Genomic DNA, 19,275 nt, shown 5'->3' on the forward strand with positions numbered 1-19,275 from the left:
TGATAAGATCTATACCACATATTGTTGATTATACCACATACTGTTGACAATTATCACTAATATGTGCAAGTGTTAGAGTATGTTATAAATAAGAATTGGAATGAATGTTAGAGTATTGTATAAATAAGAATTGGAATGTTAATTGACATGATATAACTCATGAAAGTTTATTATTGTAATAGATCTACTTAAAATACTTAAATCTTAAGAAATACATTTTTTCAAGTTATTCTGTAAATATAAAAACAGTACAAGAACACACAAAAATGTACAACTTGTTTAAATTACACAAAATAATAATTGATTTACATTTTTTTTAAATAATTATTATTGTTTAAAGTGATATTATGGACATCTAACAGTTTAACGGTGTCTATCGCAACCGTTGTTTATTTTTGGTGTTTTCACTTCATATACACTTATATTTAATAATGCAGCATCAACATACTAAAACAATTTACCGGAAAGAGAAATATAATGCATTTGAATATCAACCGTACTTTCGTTTGACAACTGATCATGCATGTACGATTTGAACGTAAATTAAGTTTTAGTGCAGATTCGTTCATACGACACAAAGACACACTTTTGTTTACGGATCATTTCGGCTTACAGGACTGGGTGGGTCACGTAAGAATATCGAACATAAAATATGTTTTTAGAAATAACTGGTAGCAAGATGAGTTGCAGATAATTGATCAGTAACCACATTTTAACCAACTCTTTTGACCTGTTAATTCTTTTCAGCTCAATTCAACAGTGCAAAATACCCATAATATCACTTTACATTACACAAAATAAAAGCAGTATATTTTAAAAAGGGATTTTCCACAGAATCCCTTTTAAAATGGCCTTTTTCAAGGATATTTCCTACAAATAAACCCATTTTTTTGTAACTTTTTATAACAAAGTATACAAATGTTATGCTGGCAGTACAACCCTACAACAACAAAATGTTACGCTGGCGGTACAAACTCCCAATGGTTCATTATAACATCAACAAATAATTAACTTAAATGTTATGCTGGCGGTACAAACTCCCAAATGTTCATCACATTCATTCCACTTTAAAATTAAACAAAAAATGGTACGCTGGCGGTACAAACTCTCTTACTATTTACGCTGGCGGTACAAACTCCCAAAGGTTCATTCTATACACTGGCGGTACAACCATCCCAAATGCTTTAAAAAAATGTTATGCTAGTGGTACAAACTCAGGTTCATAATCCTTCAACAGAAAAATTTACTGAAAATGTTACAATGGCGGTACAAACTCTCAGAGGATCATAATCACAATTTAATACACCTGCGGTACAAACTATGCATAATCACAGACAGACATTTCTTAATGTTACGCCGGCGGTACAAACTCCCTAAGGTTCATAATCACACAGACAGATAATTCTAAATGTTATGCCGGCGGTACAAATTCCCTTAGGTTCATAATCACACAGACAGATAATTCTTGGAAAATGTTACGCCGGCGGTACAAACTCCCTAAGGTTCATAATCACACAGACAGATATTTGAAAATGTTACTCTACAATGACAAAATGTTACGCCGGCGGTACAAACTATGCATTATCACAGTCAGATATTTCTTAATGTTACACCGGCGTTACAAACTCCCTAAGGTTCATAATTACACAAACAGATAATTCTAAATGTTACGCCGGCGGTACAAATTCCCTTAGGTTCATAATCACACAGACAGATAATTCTTTGAAAATGTTACGCCAGCGGTACAAACTCCCTAAGGTTCATAATCACACAGACAGATAATTCTTTGAAAATGTTACGCCGGCGGTACAAACTCCCTAAGGTTCATAATCACACAGACAGATATTTGAAAATGTTACTCTACAATGACAAAATGTTACGCCGGCGGTACAAACTATGCATTATCACAGACAGATATTTCTTTGAAAATGTTACGCTGGCGGTACAAACTCTACAATGACAAAATGTTACGCCGGCGGTACAAACTATGCATAATCACAGACAGATATTTCTTAATGTTACGCTGGCGGTACAAACTCCCTAAGGTTCATAATCACACAGACAGATAATTCTTTGAAAATGTTACGCCGGCGGTACAAACTCCCTAAAGTTCATAATAACAGAGAGATAAATTCTTTGAAAATGTTAAGCCAGCGGTACACACTTCCAGATATGCATAATCACACAGAAAAAATCACACTGAAAAAAATGGAAGGTAAACGACTTTTAAATGTATAATTCTTAATTTATTTTTTAATTATAAAACATGTAATAATAAATACAAACACACACAAAGGTATACCATTATGTTCGCAATCCACCAGTCAGTAGGTCAGAACATTTATAAAAGAGTGTGAATGATTCAATATTTTTTTATGACTAACTAAAATTAATTAATTTTTTTATAAAAAATACATAACATGTTTTTCAACATGTGAAGTCATTTTAAAAATGAAATATTTCAATAAAACAATCTTTACATCAATTATAACCATTCAAAGTTCTTTAACAGATGCAATTGCTGCAATTTGTATTTTCATTACTAAACAATTCTGCCACAAGTTTAGTATGTATTGTAAAAACAAAACTTTATTGTTTCTCCTGACATACAAACATATTATAGAACATAAAACAAGAGATGTGTTTGTCAGAAACACACTGTCCCCCTACTGCGCTGCGTTGATACATGTTTTTTTTACCTTTGACCTTGAAGGATGACCTTGACCTTTCACCACTCAAAATGTGCAGCTCAATGAGATACACATGCATACCAAATATCAAGTTGCTATGTGAAGGGGCATAGAATTTATGAGCATTTTTTGAAACCTAAACGCGAAACCTAAACGCAAAGTGTGACGGAAAGACGTACAGTCCGATCACTATATGCCCTCCTTCGGAGACATAAAAATTAAACATTAGCAATCACAAATTCACAAAATCTATTTTAACAAGGGCTGTTTGTAAAACATGCATGCCCCCCATATGGGCTGTCAGTTGAAGTGGCAGCCAAAGTGTGAATTAGTTTTTGTCACTGTGACCTTGACCTAGTAACCTGAAAATCGATAGGGGTCATCTGCTAGTCATGATCAATGTACCTATAAAGTTTCAGGATCCTAGGCCTAATTATTCTTGATTTATCATCAGGAAACCATTTTACTGTTTCGACTCACTGTGACCTTGACCTAGTGACCTGAAAATTATTAGGGGTTATCTGCCAGTCATGATCAATGAACCTATGAATTTTCATGATCCTAGGTGTAAGCATTCTTGAGTTATCGTCCGGAAACCATTTTGCGGTTTCAAGTCACCTGACCTTGACCTTGTGACCTGAAAATTAATAGGGTCATCTGCGATTCATGATCAATTTACCTATGAAGTTTCATGATCCTATGCATAAGCGTTCTTGAGTTATCATTCGGAAACCATTTTACTGTTTCGGGTCACCGTGACCTTGACATTTGACCTAGTGACCTGAAAATCAATAGGTGTCATCTGCGAGTCGTGATCAATGTACCTATGAAGTTTCATGATCCTAGGCATAAGAGTTCTTGAGTAATCATCCGGAAACCATTTTACTATTTCGGGTCACCATGACCTTGACCTTTGACCTAGTGACCTGAAAATCAATAGCGGTCATCTGCGAGTCATGATCAATGTACCTATGAAGTTTCATGATCCTTGGCATAAGCCTTCTTGAGTTATCATCCGGAAACCATTTTACTATTTCGGGTCACCGTGACCTTGACCTTTGACCTAGTGACCTCAAAATCAATAGGGGTCATCTGTGAGTCATGATCAATGTACCTATGAAGTTTCATGATCCTAGGCCTAAGTGTTCTTGAGTTATCATCTGGAAACCATCTGGTGGACAGACGGACATACGGACCGACATGAGCAAAACAATATACCCCTCTTCTTCGAAGGGGGACATAATAAAGCATTTTTATGTGAAGACAAGTTCATACAAAGCATTTCTAAACCGAAATCGAAAATTGGTAGAAAAATGCACATGAACAAATGTACAGTTACAATAGCTTATAAAGGACATCTCACTCAATACTTTCGGGGGATTATAAAGACAACTGGCGAAATAAGGAACATTTGACTGGATACAAATTGTTAAACACTACACCTCAATAATAGTGTCTTATTTTTGCCCACCAGAGACGTATATTTGCTAAAACAAATTTAATTGACTGATCCAATTTCACCATAAAATGAAACTCTGGGTTGGAATAAACCCATGTGTTCTAGTAAAGATTGACGCAGAAGTTCTTGCAATAACCTTAAAATAAACAAAATATATCCTTCAAAAAGGCAGCAGAACACATACAAAATGAGCAACAAGATGTGCATATACTGCATAAATGAAGTATACAGGTCCATCAAGAATTTTATCCACAGATGTTTCTTCCTTTCTTCATCTGTAATCATGACCAGTCGTGATCTGCACAGTGTTGTGTCTTAAATAAACAAACCACATATCAATGCCAAACAAAAACAAGAGCTTTCTCCATCAGACATATGCCCCCAAAAAACGCTTTTTCAAAACCTAAAGGCAGAGTTTGAACCTAAAAGCGGACCCTAAGTTTAATGTCAAGGTCAAAGGGGTCAAAATTTGTGTGCGTATGGAAAGGCCTTGTCCATATACAAATGCATACCAATTATAAAGGTTACATCTGAAGCGACATACAAGTTATGAGCATTTTTCGAAACCTTTAAGCGATATTATGGGCATTTTTCACTGTTGAATTGAGCTGAAAAGAATTAACAGGTCAAACAAGTTACTTAAAATGAAGTTACTGACCAATTATCTGCAACTCATCTTGCTACCAGTTGTTATTAAAAATATATTTTATATTCGATATCTTACGTGACTCACCCAGTCCTGTAAGCCATCCGTAAAACAAAATTGTGTCTTTGTGTCGTATGAACGAATCTGCACTAAAACTAAATTTAGGTACACATCGTACAAGCATGACCAGTTGTCAAACGAAAGTACAGTTTATATTCAATTTAATTCAAATGCATTATTTTTCTCTTTCAGGGATATTGTTTTAGCATGTTGATGCTGCATTAACAAATCTAAGTATATATGAAGTGAAAACACCAAAAATAAACAACGGTTGCGATAGACACCTATTAACTGTTAGATGCCCATAATATCACTTTAACGCAAGTGTGACGGACAGACATATGAACGGACGGACAGTGCAATCACTATATGCCGTCCTGTAACGTACTGAAAATCAAGCTGTAGAATAATTTATTTTTATTTTAAATGCCTAATAGGCTACTCAACAATACTTCAAACAAAATGCATTTTTAAACCTTGAAAAGCTGAAAACGTGAGAATACAAGAAATGTTAACAAAACATATAAAGGCTTAATTAATGCTTTAATATCTGTAGAACACTAGTTGCAGTATCGAGTTTATTTTGCGAGAAAATATCATTCAAGTTGTGTTCCTTCAAGGCATGGGAATTCCGTTTTTAAAAAAATGGATGAAAGTTAACCTTTACCTTGTCTTCCACTAGATTTAGGCAACAGAAAGAGCGACACACGATTGAAAATATTTGTGCCAAGTTTAATAAAATTCACTCAATACATGACTAAGTTATGCTCTGGACACAAACAGGATGCAGCATTGTACTATATATAGACATTTGACCTATAATAGTGACATTGACCTTGGAGGTAGGGAACTGGTATTTAAGCATACACAGTCTAATGATGAGGATCTTTTGTACCAAGTTTAAGGAATTTCGCTTTATAAATGACAAACTTATGCTCCTTGGGACAGATGGACGGTCGTGATTCCCATATCCCATTTACTCCAGGACTCTGGGGGTTACTGGTTCGAGCCCTGATGGGGGCTACTTTTTTTCCTTTTTTTTAAATTTTATTCTTGATTTTTTACTTGAGCTTTTTAGATCCAGTGTTTACATTTATCAATATAAAGCACTTAAAGACAAACTACAAAACATGCCAAAATCTGTGAAAAGGCCCCTTTAATATTAATCAGTTTTAATACTATTATTACTTATTTCTTATAAAAACCATTATATGTTCAAAGAAAAAAAAGAGCAATATACAAACCATATATAAATCTTCTCTTCCTTTTGCCAAACCCTTTCCCACCAGAAGTGTTATCATCTGAAATGTTTCAATGGAATATTTTCATATGGATTACATGTACACTAAAAATACACAATAATTTTCTACAGATGGGTTTGATTAGGATAAGTAGAAACAAATTTTTTATGAAATAATGTTCATAATTATTTTATTGTCACATTTTTACTGTAAAACATACTTAAACTTAAGTTTGTTCTTCCTGATCCTGTCAAATTCAAACTAAATACATAACAAATGAATTTCAACTCTATAACGAATGTAAAAAGATAACTTTAATGATATTTTCAAGATTTATGATAATAATAAATATCATATATATTTACTCTTCTTTTTGGCAACCCTGAGGTCAGAAGCTTCGTCTCCAGTTTTTCGCTTTTTTATCTGTACCTTGAATTATACAAATTACACCTCAATATTGTATTTTATTATTATACATGTATCTCATACTGTTTTACAAATTACATATTGTAAGGGTCCATCAGCCCATGTTTGAAAGCAAATATCCAAGCTCTTGGCATTGTGGTTTCAGGGAAGAAGTTTTTACAATATACATATAGGAAAACATATTTGCCTTCAGGGTTGGGCCAATTTTTACCCTTAAAGGCATAATTTGAACAATATTGGTAGAGGTATTCCAGACGATGTTTAATGTCAAATATCAAAGCTTTAGTTTTAATATTTAAGAGAAGTTTTTTTAACTTTTCACTATATACATTTAAGGAAAAAACATTTGGCCCCTGGTATGGGGCAAATTCCGACCCAAGAGGCATAATTTTAACATTCTTGTTTACTGTTTAGGTTCATCATATGATGTTTCATGCCAAATATTAGAGCTCTAAGCTCTAGATGTTACTATATACATATAAGGAAACCTATCCATTTCCATGGTAATATGAGTTATGCAAAGAACATTCCTGCCAAGTTTCATTAAGATTAGCCGAGTGGTTGATTAAGATTTACAAACTCAACATGTATATTCTCAGAGTATATACTATATGCTAGAAATGCAATATGGATGATTATCAAATCAGTTGGGGGGGAAATTTATACCCTGAGTACGGTGAGCTCAGGTTAGCTAACAATATATGACCTTACTGTAGAAAAAGCTCACCAATGGCTGTCTGTTTTCCTTTTCAATCAGTTCACGAACTTCAGGAACCATTCCTTGTCCTGGTGGAAAGGACTGCCTTATAGGTTGTCTTGGTAGCAGTGTTAAAGGAAATACCGGTACTCCAGAATCTAAACTGTCCATGTTGGAATTGAGCGATTCGTAAAAGTCTAGCCACTTTTGTGTACTATCCTGCTTTTTGAAAATTAGTTTCAGAGCTTTAATTTGTTTAACATTTTTATCTATTTCAATTTTACTAAAATTTGGCTTCAATATTTCTGGCTTTCCACTTGGGGCTTTATTCAAAAAGTTCCCATTAAGGGCTGACCACGGCTGAGATTGAACCCCTTTATAAAACACTTTTACACCACCGTCCACAGAAACAAATTTAAAGTGCAAAGGTTGGGTGATGTGGTCAGCTTTGTTCAAATCACCCTCAATCCATGACTTAACATCAAATAATTGTGTGATACGCTCTGCATTTTTCAAAACGTTTAAAAAGTCATCAAAATATTCAGCATCTTTAGTATTTAACAGCCTGGACACCTCACTAAATTTTGCATCAATGTCTTCATGCGTGTGGCCAACAATAAGGAAGGACATATGAACCTGAAATATAATATATGATTATCAAATCCGACAAATCAAATACCTTCAGTCAATAAAGTCGACAATGGCTGAACAAGATAATGCCTTTCCCAAGTTTTATCATAATTTTATTTGAAAAAAATGCATAAACTACAAGATGGAATAATACTAAGAAAAACTATTCATTTAATAATCAAATATAAATAATTTATATGTTAAGGCTACAAAAATGTTACCTGAAATAAAAGCCAAAAAGATGCAATTCCATAATTTTGAAAACAAACATTGCAGGATTCAAAACTATCATGTTTTTAGTGATATATATGATACACAGTAGTTGGCAACAATAACATGTCTAAAGTTAATTAGTTATAGTAACTATCCTTTCCCTGATAGATACATGCTTTTACGATCCCTATCGATTCCCTGAATAGACGTGTTTCCGCGACGTTATCGATTACCTGGTAAACAAGGGCTGTTTGTAAAACATGCATGCCCCCTATATGGGCTATAAGTTGTAGTAGCAGCCATTGTGTGAATACGTTTTCTTCGAAGGGGGGCATAATAAGCATTTCTACTAAATCATGCTACAGAGGTTGAATAATTGTAAGTAGTGCACATGAATATTCAAATAATCAAGTTAATGAAAATGAAATTATTTGAATACTCATCCTTAAGAAAGACTGTCGTAAAACAGACACTGTGATCTTTGAAATCAACACTCACCTCATGGAAAACCTGTTCTGCCACTAACAATTCCAGAAATGCAAATACATAACGGTTCTTATTTTCCCTCCAACAGTTGTCTGCTTGGATAAACAAATTTGGAGGCAGGAAGTTGTTCTGGAATAAAAACATCCACAAAATTATTGCACAATAGTGTTGTTCTCTAGAGTAAACAACAAGTAAAACTACAACATAGGGAAAACAATAAAAGTAAGATGGTCAGTGTTTATATCACATGATCATACACAAATATAGCTAGTCTGGCGAAAATGTGTTATCATACTAATGCTTTTTGTATGACTCGTATTCTGATGTTATCTATCCTATTAACCAACCTAAGCAAGAATTTATAATCCTCTATACAAATTCATAAAACCAGGGGTCTCACTCTGGTTTGGGGGAACACCGAGGCGGGCGAAATCAGGCATCATTTTCCATAGGAGAATTTCAACCAAAACATAAGAAACATTACAATATTTGTTTTAATCACTTAATTTGTCCTTTTTACTACAATCTATTAACAGTTAACACTTATCTATCAATTTTATTTAGTTTGAAACATTTTGAACTTGAACTTGACAATTCTGGGTCTAGGGCATTCAATTGTCTTGCATTTTTATCTGAAATGGGGGAACTGTATACTTTTTGCTGGGGAAATATGGCCTTATTTAAACCCCAAAAACCAGAGATTGAGACCCCTGAAAATACTGACTGTACTATCACCATCTTTACCAAAAAAGCCATCATGTGGTATTTCATTAGTGTCAAGGGCTTTGGTTATTTTCAGAAATGTAGGTGCTTGAATGGCCTGCTTACAATTTTTGTCTTCCAAGTATAATTATGTAAGATAACATGTGCACAAACATTACTCACATTTGCCTTGGCTTGACGTAGTAGCTCTTTAAGTATGATGTTGATTGTCAAGTTGGGATCATGAGGATATTCATTAATGTCCACATAGGCATGAAACCCTCCATGCCCGTGACTTAGCACTCCAGTGACATGAGTATGCAGAAGATCCACTGCATGCAGATTCTGTAATTTTTCACATAACAGTTACAAAATCTTGCACAATACATCATTTAAATTTGGAAATCAAAAACAAACAAAATACTGAATCTTGTTTGTGTATTTCGTCTCCTAAAACTTAACAAGCATATTTGATTAATTGTTATCACCTGCCAAATAAAAAGCCTTTAGTTTCAATCAAACTCATAATTCTTGACCTGAACTTAACAAAATTTGCTAGCGTACCACCACAATATAATACTAAGTAACAACTATTCACTATTTTTTGTTTTTTTAAGCGCCGCAAGTGTCCTAGAGACAACTTTAAATATAAATTAATAAATTTTGCATCAATGGTTGAATGGCAAGATATGTATTTTAGGAACTCATTAAATAAATGCTTTTTAATGTATATATAGAATATTATGTAACTGTCGGATAGAGATCAAGTTTATAGGATGAGAAACATGTAGTGCTAGACTTTCAGAGTGCTACAAAATTTTTGAGCCGAGCATGATAAACTTGATCTCTTTCCAACACTCACATGATATTCTATTTATCCCATTATTTTGTGGTGTTTATCGTTCAAAAAGAGTAAAAATACTTAATTCTAAAAAATAACGCTGGTGTCCCAATTTTGCTTATAGTATTTGTTTACTTCAAACATAATCATTTGCTATGACATCACATTGAAATATATATTGTTCCAAAAATAAAGATTGGAAACCATAGTCTAAAAATATTTATAGTTCACAGCTCATATTCATACGATCACTTGTTATACTATTGGTTTTCGTTTGGTAATAGGATAAACATTTATTTCAGAAAAAAATATACCATACAAACTGTTTATATGCCCTTTTTATGGGTAACATTCTGTAAAGAAAATTGAAAGCTTAAGACACACAGAGTACGACACACAGGTGTGAGCCAAAAAAGATTACCACCGAAGGCACAAAACCTCCTTTATCCTACCTTTGGGTTCCTCCCAGCAAAATGTGGCAAATTGGTCTTTGCTGTACAAAATAGAGAATAGATTTATGCAATAAAAATTTAAAAAACAACTGTTTGTATGTTTGTTATATAAAAAATTAAATCACATATTATGTAAAGCTTTCCTTTTTGGTACCATTGTATCCTGTGTGCAACTGTGGATGTAGTAAAAAAGTCTGGACAGGAAATTAAATTAATTACAGTATTTCATGCTTTTCAGTGAAAGAGCGTAAAAAAAAACAAGAGAACAACAACATGATTTACTAATGACAAATCATAATACTATATATTTCAAAGTGTAAGATCGTAATATATATTTCATGGGTTGTAACAGAAACTCGTTATTTTCACTTGTGAAAATATTGTTTCGGTGACCACTCATGAAATATAATGCAATCTTACACGGAATCCAACAAATATCCTCTATGACATATATATATATATATATATAATTATGGAAAAGGTTAACATGTATATATGCATGGAGAAAGAAATGCACATTTAAAACTCTATATAGCCTATAGTTAAAGGCTTTTTCTTCAAAATAATGGGAATTATTTTTTATAATGGCATAATACAAAATGAAAGATTTTGTTCTGTTACAGTTTACACATTCAACAAAAAATTCATTCATTGTAATGTTTAGAAATCCTTATTATGGTGACCTATTTTTAGAAATCGGGTCAGGACAAATAATTGTTTTTGCCATTGTAACAAGGCCCCGTCAAAGGCAGAACACTGGAACTTGGGAATATGTTTTATGACTAGTTAGGATTTTCAAACTGCTCCTGTCAAAATTAAAGTGTATGGACACTTTAAATACCAACCTTGATCCATACCATCGATAATTATGGACATGTGCTGGCTTGGATTGCGTTGTGCCTGGTCTTTTTTGTTGTAATAGTACTTCCTTTCTAACCTGGATATCATTAAATAAGAGCTTTGAAGTTGCAAATAGTTAATAGTTTTAAGTGCATCTGTTTCTTTTGACATCAAACATTTAATAGGCAAAATTAAATTAAATTTGAAAGATGTATATCATTTCTTTGTTTACCATCATTAATGGGCAGTATGCAGGAAACAAAAATATGCAGGATATAGCACCTTTCTACCTATTTCACTTTGAATGTTTAAAAACATTTATAAAACTACATATTTATGTTCAATAAGTAAAGGTGAATTTGGGATATCAATACATATGTAGGATTAATGGGGCTTAAAGGTCCTTTCAATTTAAGATAAAAGTCAATGAGCTTGATTAACTGAATAAATTTTACTAATTACCAGTGGTTATATAAAATAAGCCTTAGGGAAAGATATAGAGCAAAATTGGAGGATGCTGCACCCTGCAAGAAATTGTCAATGTTAGTCCAAAATTTTCACCGTGAACCTTTTTATAATTTTCAATCTAGCAGCACCCAGTAAATTTTTCTGGTCATTAATCTTTCCCCTAATAATACACAGTCTGATTTGCATTCTGAACTTTAGAAATGCTTCTTACCATGTTTGTAAGGGAGTAATTCATTAAAGATTTGGTTACAAAATTAAATGAAAAATAAAAGAAATGAAAATACATAAATTACATTTGACGAATATTATGCTCTTCTTTCTTTTTCTTGTAGAAAGCACGCATCTCGAAAGAGGTGGTTTTGCTCATTAGCCTTTCTAATGTCACACAAGTTGTACATTTGCTGAAGCTGTTGGTCTGAAACATACATCGATCACTGCTTATGTTACACAGCTCCAGATAACTGATTCATTTTTGTTGTTGTTTACAACCCATTTCAAAAATAAATTCCTGAAAATAAATTACCAATGCCTTTTTGGAGTATCCTTTCTGATACATCACAATGAAGGTTTTAAGTCTTAGAAAAGTCCATGAAAATTGTCGTTTTACACTGTAACAGTTTAACCCTTTGCATGCTGGGAAATTTGTCGTCTGCTAAAATGTCGTCTGCTGAATTTCTAAAATTCGCATTTTCTTCGATTTTTTTCAAAGAATACTATCAGAATAGCAAACAGTTTGGATCCTGATGAGACGCCACGTTCTGTGGCGTCTCATCTGGATCCAAACTGTTTGCAAAGGCCTTAAAAATTCGGTTCCCGCATTGTAAGGGTTAACAGCTGAGAAAGAATTAAGAAAGGCCAGGCTCTTTCAAGATACAGAGGCAATGAAATGGTGTTTTCACCAGGGCTGGCATTCCAGAAAGTTTTTAGAGAAAATCTTAAATTCTACTTTTTCTAGTTAATTTTTTGAAGCAATATCCTTTCTATGTATGCGTTTTCGCCTATTGTACATGTGTGCCTCATTCTAAAACATATTTAATGTAATATAGTTAAGTTTTTGATTGTGTAGCATATTTTTTCATTTTTAAATTTTAACCAGATGTGTTTGTAAAACACTATGTCCCCCATATATTTGACCTTTGTCGTTGACCTCGAGAGAATCTGATTCAACTGTATATTATTATATCTAGTAACTGACAAAAAAAAGGTTACATGTATATTGGTGTTACACCTTGTAACAAATGCTGCAGACATTCAAAGGATATACTCAACACAAGATTCATTATGTGACAGCTGTTATAAAAACACATATAGCTATAGATTCTAATTTGACGATGCCAAATTACATGTATTACAACTAACGCAGGTACATGACTTTGTAGTTTAAAAACGTCATATCAGCATAAAATTGTTTGTAACCCACAAAAAACACATTATTTTACCTTTTTCGTTTTAACAAACTGGAAGCTGTCAATCCATTTCTTGTAGAACTGGCTTTTGCTCACTGGATTTTCCACATCCATTTTGTATTGTTCATAAATATGACTTTTCACTGTTCCATATGGCATCACAATCTCGTTTCGGTGAGGCATTCTTTCGCCATGAAATCTGAAGTAATCCTCCAGCCAAGCAATCAAAAGTAGAGTGCTCTTGTCCCAGTTACGTGGGGATTTCCCAGTTGGAGCTTCCTTGTTATTCATGCACATATCAGCAACTGTAGTTAATGTATTCTTGTTAACTCTCAATGCAGCCAAAAATGCTTTTGTACATAATTGTATTTCTTGTTTTTTAGACTGTACTGAAAAGTACCTGTATTTTCCGACTTTTTCAGATTTTTCATATGATGCTTTCAGCAGTGTTATCCTAGTCAATTTTGGATTATGCCAGAATTTTTCACGAATATCACGGACAGAATTAATATTCAACTGCATAATACACCGTTTTCCACAATAGCAGGGTGTGGTAAGCGCTGTCTTAATACTAAGAAACTTCAATGCTTTTAATTTCATTCTTCCTTCTGACTTTACCTCACCTGAAAACAAATATTAAAACCAAGGCATAACAAATGGTTATTTTCTAGCATTAAGACTGGTGTTTTAGAATGTAAACAGAAAGGCTAAGAATTTTTTTTAAGTTCCTTAAATTAGTTTTAGCAATAACGTTGTAATGTGTGGGTTTATGGCACATTTTTGTCTAAATCTGAAACATATTTTTATTAGTTTTTTTATTGGGATAGTATTAATTATTGAATTTTAAGGGACTAGGGCAACAAAAATCATCAAAATCAAAAGTTAAAACAACTACTTAAGCGATGCCAATTTCTGACCCATTACTATTTCGGAAGCCTTAGATGTCGAATTCAACACTGACAATGGGAAAAAACAACGCAAAGTGAGCATACATTTTCCCCTTCTATGCAATAGTTACTGAGAAACAGCTCCAAACTGGTAAAAAATTGACAAAATTCACTATTAAACAAACGCACATGCTAAAATTTCAAAAAAGCCTGGCAAAATTTCCCTCAAAGTTGTACTGTACTTACTTTGAATGTACTTGTTTTCTGTTTTCTTTTTCGGCTTAGCTAAAACCTGTTCGATGTCATGTTCAGAATCTGTAGAAGACAAAAACATTAAGCTTTCATCACTATCCCAAATGTCTAAATATTCCTCATCGCGCTGTACTTGTTCGCTATCTGTCACAGCACAGTCAGCAGATCCTGTAATGTCTTGTAATGTGGTCATAGAACAATTCACTGGGTCCCCAGAATCGGAGTCTGACCACCTTACTTGTACCAGTTCTTCATCGCTACTCCAGTTTACCTGGATTAGCTCTGGCTGCATGAATACAACCGCACACAAACACTGAAATAAAAACAAAATTTAATTGTAACTGTTTCCACCATAAATTATTTGTGAACAGTCATCACGGTAATATATTTTAACCACTAGCCCGAATTATGATGCTTTATTGGAAACAGAATCCAATAGCCCGACTATATAAATTATTAATTTCTAGTAGCCCGATTAACATTTAACCAGTCCTGGGCTGTCGGGCTTATAGTTAGCGTGCAGACTGTTTGTGAAGTTACAAGAATGAATACTGTGCACAACCTGTTAGGAATATAATTATATAAAATCACAATTTCAATTGCCCATCCTTACAAGTTACTGGGTATCCGGAAAAAAACCCTCCCAGACATAAACCCTTCTTTCAGCCTAACAAGGCAAAAACTGTATGATAATAAAAACCAATGGTCGGGCAACCAAACCTTTCATTGAACAACCATTTTAAAAGTAAGTAGTTGACCGAAAGCCAACTGTAAATAAAATGCCAATTGGCAAATTTTAATCTTGAATTAAAATGTTTAATTTATGACGCAAGTTTATTCTGTTTACAATTTGTCACTATACCTTTCTAAAAATAGATCACTGAGCGATGTTAACTTAAATTTTTTTTATGATTGGTCGATTTGCTAACTCGAGCGCATGGGTTTTCGAAAAATAGTTCATACTTGTTTTTGTTAGCGTTGAACACACAGCAATCAGGGCTTGACACTTACTTTTTTACCTACTGACCCAAAGGACCACCAGCTTTCAGAAATTACTGGTCCTCCAAGATTTTAAGTGGTCCGACAATATCTATGTTATTTTACCTACATTTCAATTAACTTTCCGGACTATCCACAATGTATTGTGCATTTATAAAAAGAAAACTATACTATCTACTGAAATATCTCTCGTCCTTTTCAAAATTGCTGTACTTCAAGCTTCTCTTCATTAGTTTTAGGGTTTTTAGGCGGAGGTAACAGGTTCAACCACCCCCAGAATGAAATTCCACATCGTGAAAATTTGTTATCTTGAAAATACGCACATTTATTCTCCGGCAATATCAAAACATTATTCGGCGCTCTCCAGTGTAAATTTGCACGGTAAACAAAGTATATTCTGATGGTACTAAGATCAATACATGCTGATTATTGCTCAGTCTTCGAAATAAGCTTTGAAAAGTTACATGCCAGTCGGGCCAGTAACTTAAGAATTTTTACATGCCCAACATATTTTTTACATGCCCAAACTTTTTTAACCAAAATTATAACAAATCAAAACATTTTAACACTTACATGCTACACATAGTAAAGCAGAACATTTGTTTCAATCGTAGTGAATACAATTACATCTAATCAGTCACTAAAATTAAGACGGTCGATCGTTACACCAGTGCTCTTGAAAAGAGCGTTCTCTGGTGTCCTCGTATCCTTTCTTGGCTTCCTTTTTCTCAAATCATTGTCAATTTTCTATTTTGGAAGTGCTTTATCGGGTTTAGCCCCATCAACATACCTAAGATACTGCATAGCCTCTATGTCGACAATGACATTAATTTTTTGTTTACATTGACAAAAACGGAAGCGTATTACTTGATTGAAATGATCGATTCAAAAAGCATCTTCTCGATTAATGTCTAGAGAAACCGTCGATAAGAACCGAATGTGACCGAACTGCATCGGTCAAAAACAACAACGATGACGTGTGCAAGCAGGTGCGTGTTGTTAAACCAATCGAATTTCATTGTTTTACAACTTACGGCAAGGTGTTTGTTCGCAAAATTGAAAAATAGATCTGCAAATATCAAGAACCGCTTACGATTTTTTTTATAAACTGTCAATCGGCTTCAATAATTTACATGCCCGGCGGGCCACAAACGTGAATTTTTGTATGTGCCCGGCAGTAATTTTACTGGCCACGGGCAAGGCGTGTGCTAATTTCGAAGACTGATTGCTGCTTTTTCAAAATAATAAATACCATTTTGTTAATTTCTCAATCCAAACGCTTTGAATTTTGTATCGATCACGGCGAAGTCCAGAGACATTTGCGGAATGCAAATCGATTTTTTGATCCGACAACAGGTTTTTGTCATTCGGGCATCTAGGAAAATTGGAATTTCCAATATGTTGCTATTTTTCATCCCAGTCTCGAGTAGGCCCAAAAAATATGATGAAATTATCGGTTTATTATGAACAAATAAAGTTGTTTTATTAATGAAAACGGCTTTCCACCAGTATTTCACAATAAGCCGGCCAGGATTTTTAACTGGTCCGACGGATCAACCAAATTTCTAGTTTCACTGGTCCTCCCTATTTTTTACTGACCCCGGGTCAACAGACCACTGTTAGTGTTGAGCCCTGGCTAAATAATTAAACTGCAGAATGCAATCGCAGATTGCAGAAATGAACTGTGCGCCAATTTAAAGACTATAAAATGTGCCACTTCAATCAAAGGCCATGAGAAAAACAATGACTCAAATTGTAAACTACAAGGTAATATCCTCTAAGATAATTTAAAGGGATGGTAAACTACAGTCATTTGTATACACACTTGAAGTTTCCACTACCAAATGACAAAAATGGCAATAAATTAGCCTACTCTTACTAGAAAACAGCCATGTGTGCTCTAAAAAGAACAAAAAGTACCAGTACATCATTGATTTTGTGTTAACGTAAACGGTGTCCATGTACATACTGTACAAATGTATTTTTTCAAAGTGAATGGCTATGTGTCGCTAAATGCGTGTTACTGGGGATTTCAAGTCTGTAATTGGATAGTTTATTATGTGTTTTACTGTCAACTGTCCGACTTTTCACGGATTCACCCTACGAGTAGTCGAGTAATAAACATTGGACACTTGATGAGCATTTCCATTAAAAAAAAACTGTGGATTTCCTGTTCTAAAATTATAAAGTCGGACACATGCAAATAAAGCGCTTAAATGATGCAACACCATTAAAAATGTATCAATGAATGTACTCGCCTTTTCACCAAAAATTGTCAAATTTCATCGGAATTGAGTGAGTTATTACGTGTGTCCGACTTACGTACTGTCCGAATTTACATACTAAACCAGTAACCTAGTTTACCTTATCTCAACGAACAGAAGACGTTTCCTTCGCTAAATCGACATTAACCTTACTTTCATCGTAAAAGAAGTTAAACAAATAGTCAGCACTTCTTTAAAATACATTATAAACACAAGAATTTTATATAAACACATATCGACACTTTTCTTCAAATAAAAACACCCGCCATTTTGTAGCAAATAATTTCATTGGTTGTCAGGAATCTCAACAATCAGCCAGTTTTTCTCATAACATAATCGCGTTTCGAAAAACTAATTCTACAAATCATTTTGTAAAATAAATCGGTGACAGATATTTCCTAAAAATAACATAAATAATATTATTGTGCTAAATATTACTGAAATATACACATTGCTTTTTTGCAACAGGTTACATTCAACTAAATATTAATTGTGATTCCAACAAACTGCACACGGCTGCTTTACATCGCAACTTCTGGACCTAATTATAAACGCTGCAATAATCAGGCAACAAAGTAAGTTTGTTTACACTAACACCGAAAGAAAATATGGAAGAAGGTCGGCGCTACTGTTGTGTTACTTGTTATGCCATACGCACGCTATTTCATACCGAAACAATGTTACTGCACAGTACTCCGTGTTTCTACTGAGTAATTACACTACCACTTCCACCACCACCACCACCGCCACTACTATTACTTCTACTACTACCACTACTACTACTACTACTACTACTACTACTACTACTACTACTACTTCTACTACTACTACTACTACTGATTGTAGGCCAAACGGCACCCGGACAATCGGCACCCAGTGTATTTTGCATACGCGGAAGTCGGCGCCCTGTAATTTTTCGACCCGGACAATCGGCACCCGATTGAATTGTATACCCGGACAAACGACACCCTATTTAAAGTCCCCGCTCATAGCTATATATGTGGACAGAATCGTAAGAAATTTTGTTTTTATTGAGGATATCATTGAAAATCCGGTTTAATTTTAATTTAAAATCGATTCACGCTTGTAATTGATTAAAACAAGCGACAACGGTTACACCTTTTTGAATTTGCAAATTCGGAATAAAAATCATATTTATGCGATGTAAGGGAAAACGTTTTCGCGTGAATAAAAATTCATTTGAGTCTTTCGACAAAATTATCATTTTAGCGTGTAATTATGTTTTCTTTTGTTTTGGTGTGGGGGTGGTATAAAGCGCTAATCTCCGAATGGAACCACATGTGTCCTTAAAGAATGCTTTGAACTCAGAAAAAGAGCGATTGTTATCTTTGTTTATATCCTGTATATTAGAACCCCAATAAATGGACCTGTCTGAGCGTCAAAATTATCAAGTATGAAATTTTAATCGCTGTTTATAATAGGACTCCCGTGGCTTACCGACTTACTTAGATGTAATAAGATATCTTAATTGATGATGAAAAAAATAAGCATAGGCATATAATTACATTTGTAAAGCTTCATGAGATATAATATAAACAACAAGGAAGGAGACGCTATCAAAAATACGGTGGAAAAAAATGAAATAAATTTAGACC

The 19,275-nt window shown here is 33.9% G+C and overlaps 1 protein-coding gene across 3 annotated transcripts; it reads right to left on the reverse strand.

The window, feature by feature from the left end:
• Positions 1-1,674: 1,674 nt before the first annotated feature.
• Positions 1,675-18,137, reverse strand: LOC127869246 (uncharacterized). 3 transcript variants are annotated; one of them, XM_052411628.1, is made up of 12 exons: positions 17,760-18,137; positions 14,391-14,709; positions 13,291-13,880; positions 12,145-12,266; positions 11,389-11,480; positions 10,544-10,584; positions 9,434-9,595; positions 8,561-8,677; positions 7,250-7,855; positions 6,462-6,525; positions 6,100-6,156; positions 1,675-4,463 (listed from the first exon to the last, which is right to left on the reverse strand). In XM_052411628.1, exons 2-12 carry the CDS (start codon positions 14,686-14,688, stop codon positions 4,189-4,191), a joined length of 2,424 nt encoding a protein of 807 aa, XP_052267588.1. In that variant the 5' UTR covers positions 14,689-14,709; positions 17,760-18,137; the 3' UTR covers positions 1,675-4,188. The 3 variants fall into 3 exon arrangements, with proteins under 3 accessions (XP_052267588.1, XP_052267589.1, XP_052267587.1); XM_052411629.1 differs by having other exon boundaries at positions 14,391-14,459; positions 17,760-18,132; XM_052411627.1 differs by lacking the exon at positions 17,760-18,137 and adding an exon at positions 16,648-17,734.
• Between the last annotated feature and the right edge of the window lie 1,138 nt (positions 18,138-19,275).

This window comes from Dreissena polymorpha, chromosome 2 (genome assembly GCF_020536995.1).
Source record: "Dreissena polymorpha isolate Duluth1 chromosome 2, UMN_Dpol_1.0, whole genome shotgun sequence".
Classification (NCBI taxonomy): domain Eukaryota; kingdom Metazoa; phylum Mollusca; class Bivalvia; order Myida; family Dreissenidae; genus Dreissena; species Dreissena polymorpha.